Source organism: Merops nubicus, unplaced genomic scaffold (genome assembly GCF_000691845.1).
Source record: "Merops nubicus isolate BGI_N331 unplaced genomic scaffold, ASM69184v1 scaffold54332, whole genome shotgun sequence".
In the NCBI taxonomy this organism is placed as follows: domain Eukaryota; kingdom Metazoa; phylum Chordata; class Aves; order Coraciiformes; family Meropidae; genus Merops; species Merops nubicus.
Window position 1 is genome coordinate 1 of NW_008592604.1, and position 2,877 is coordinate 2,877.

Below are 2,877 nucleotides of genomic sequence, written 5' to 3' on the forward strand. Positions count from 1 at the left end.
ATAATATTTGTATATACATGTAAATACCAAATAGTTAAAAAAATCAATTCAAAGTAATTATGAAAACAGGACTGGAAAGCTGAACGTATTCTACTTGTAATCTGTGTAAAGTTTCTTTGTAATAAAGGGGACAGTACTGAAAGCATTGCAAGAACAAGCAAAATTCAACAATATTCCAATGATACTCCATAACTTTTAGTAATCTTAGTAGAGTTTGTGTAACAAATATTTTTGAATGTTTCTTTGACAGCTAATTTCACTATGAAAGTCTGTTTATCTAAGCTCATAATAAAATCCCATATATGAAACATGCCCTCTTTGTGGGAATCCTTACCTCTGGAGTGCATTTATCCAGTGGCTGTTTTTGAGCAAACCTGTGCTTAGCAGCCTGCAAAACAGGATAAAGTCAACCTGCATGCCAGATACCAATACATGGATTCAATAAATACTGCACAACCCCCCAAAGCAGCAACTTTTGTTGAACAAGCAAAACATTCCACATAAGTTTCCATTTATATTTACCTTTTTAATATGCAGATGGCAAAATTATGAAACAGAGGGCTAGTAACCTAAAATCAAAATAATTGGGCAATTTTTCTCCCTATTTTTCCTGTTATTCTCTCTTTTCTTTATGTGGTTGCTCTGCAAGAACAGTTTCACTAGATTTAAAATATTAAGTGTTTTCAGTTTTTCCATGGTAAAATGAAAACTTGGATTACTCTTGCTCGTTAGCTCTCATGTGAAGATATGGCAGTCCATGCAAAAACGTGTTACTGTTATTGCTATATTTAGTTGTGTCCTAATGTTAAAAACTTACTAACACACGTTACCAAAGGAGTTTTTCAGCAGAGATTGTCTTTAGGATTATGACTACTCCATCTGTACATAACCACAGAATGGTTTGAGGGAGAGATAATCCAACAGTAAGTGCACTTGTGACGTGTAGTATACACAAAAAGTCAACATCAAATATTTTTTGAAGGTCTGGAGGGTGTAACCTTGATCAAATGTCACTGATAAAAGATGTAATGTGTGGAGGTGTATGAATTTAAGCAACATCAGTGCTCTATTTCTTAATCTTGAGTTTAAGCATTGTGCACACTGAGGATTTAAAACCTCTAATTCTCCTGCTACTAAGAATTTATGTTAATGTACATAGATGACCTGATCTTGCAGCTACAACATTGTACAGTGCTACAAAAACACTTAATACCTCATCATCTGCACTGCTGTAACTCACAGCAATAATACACCCTAACTTAAAGTAATTGTTTTTGCTAGATATTAAATGTTTTTAGTTACTAATGTAGCATATTTACCAGGATTATGTATGTGACAACATTAAACAAAGGAGTGTATTTAGTTCTGTTTTGTACTTGTAATAAAAAACACTCATATGAATCAAGAAAATACTTGCTCTGGAATATGGTTACATCTTGAAATCTCTTGGTGTAATTCAGGTAGATAACAGGAAGTCATAGAAAGACTGTATTCCTGTTGAACAATATTAGCTAGTACTTATCTCATCCATTACCCCAAGATTTCAAGTATTCCACCACATCTTCTACACCCCATGCTTACCAGTTACCACAACTAAATTATACTTTAGCTAAAGATAAATATGGGATTACTAAACACTGCAGTTTAAAAAGCATCATTACTATTTCAATAGATGCTATCTATTAGCTTAGTACTGTAATGAAAGATAAATTTAATAATATACATTCCATATTTTATGCTAAGAAAGCATTAAATGATTATTACTTACCACAGTAAAATACATGTGTTTTATAACAGCATTTTTAATATCAGCAAGAGACAAGCTAGATATGACTTGGTCTGCTCCTTGTGCAGCCAGGTTCATTTTGGTATCTTCAGTATTTTGTATTTTATTCTGTGCAGAGGGAAAAAAAAATCCCCACATTTTTAGTTTCAAAGCTAATGCTCTACACCAGGTTTTATGTCCTAACTCTTTCTATATATTCTGTTTTTAACTGTTGTGTGCCATAATTCTTGAATTATGTGCCAGATAAACAGCTGGTGGACTGGAAACAAACCACTGGTGTTGCAGGAACCTATAGCACAGGAATTATCACTGGAAGCTTCCCTATAATTGTTTTTCCTGAATATAACTCTTACCAGTCCATTTAACTCTGACCCACTCTGGGTGAAACAGGAACTGTGTTTCCATAATGGATTCTCCCTCTGGCCTTTTCAAAAAAACCCAAAGCCTACATCTTTTCAAGTGGTCAAAAATATAGTAAGGACTTTAAGATATTTTTTCAGCAATTTTACTTTGACTGTGCATTCATTTCTAGAGGCCACTACAATGAAATGGTTTTCAGTTCCTGTTTATAACCCTAAAGTAAACAAGCAATTTAAAATGTGTTTTTGTTTTGTTTTAAATTATTTATTTAGTGATCTATTCTATTAGTGATTTATTTACTCATTTATACTGTAGTTCATCCTATCATTTCCAGCTATTTCTTCAGCACAGGGAATGAGGAAGAGTTTCTCAAAACTGTTTCCCAACTCATTCTGAAAAGACTCAGTAAAGCTACAAGGTAATTTTTGTTAGTAAAAATTTACTAAAAAAAAAATAAACTTAGAAGTTATTTCAGGATATGAGGACAATGCATTTCAGTAAGTTTCAACAGACCATTTCCATCAGAGATGCACAGACAAGGAAGAAAACACTACCTTTGCTTAGGCAAATACATGTGTAAGCACCAAACCAGCCTCCTCCTGCAGTGTGAGGAGTTAAAACACAGATACAGGTGAAGTGTTCTCCTTGGTCACAGCACTGACCTTCATTTTTTATGGGGGGCAGGTGTGGAAGGCTTGGGGCAGCTTGCCTTATAATTCTAACACCTAAAC

At 33.9% G+C, this 2,877-nt stretch overlaps 1 protein-coding gene across 1 annotated transcript in view; it reads right to left on the bottom strand.

Moving 5' to 3' along the window:
• Positions 1-334: 334 nt before the first annotated feature.
• Positions 335-2,877, bottom strand: part of LOC103768044 (ankyrin repeat domain-containing protein 32-like) — a gene marked incomplete at both ends in the record, with an annotated part of 10,650 nt that continues 8,107 nt past the window's right edge. Inside the window, 2 exons of the mRNA XM_008935174.1 lie at positions 335-388; positions 1,769-1,894. Of these exons, the coding sequence (XP_008933422.1) occupies positions 335-388; positions 1,769-1,894 (180 nt within the window). The remainder of the gene's footprint in view (positions 389-1,768; positions 1,895-2,877) is intronic.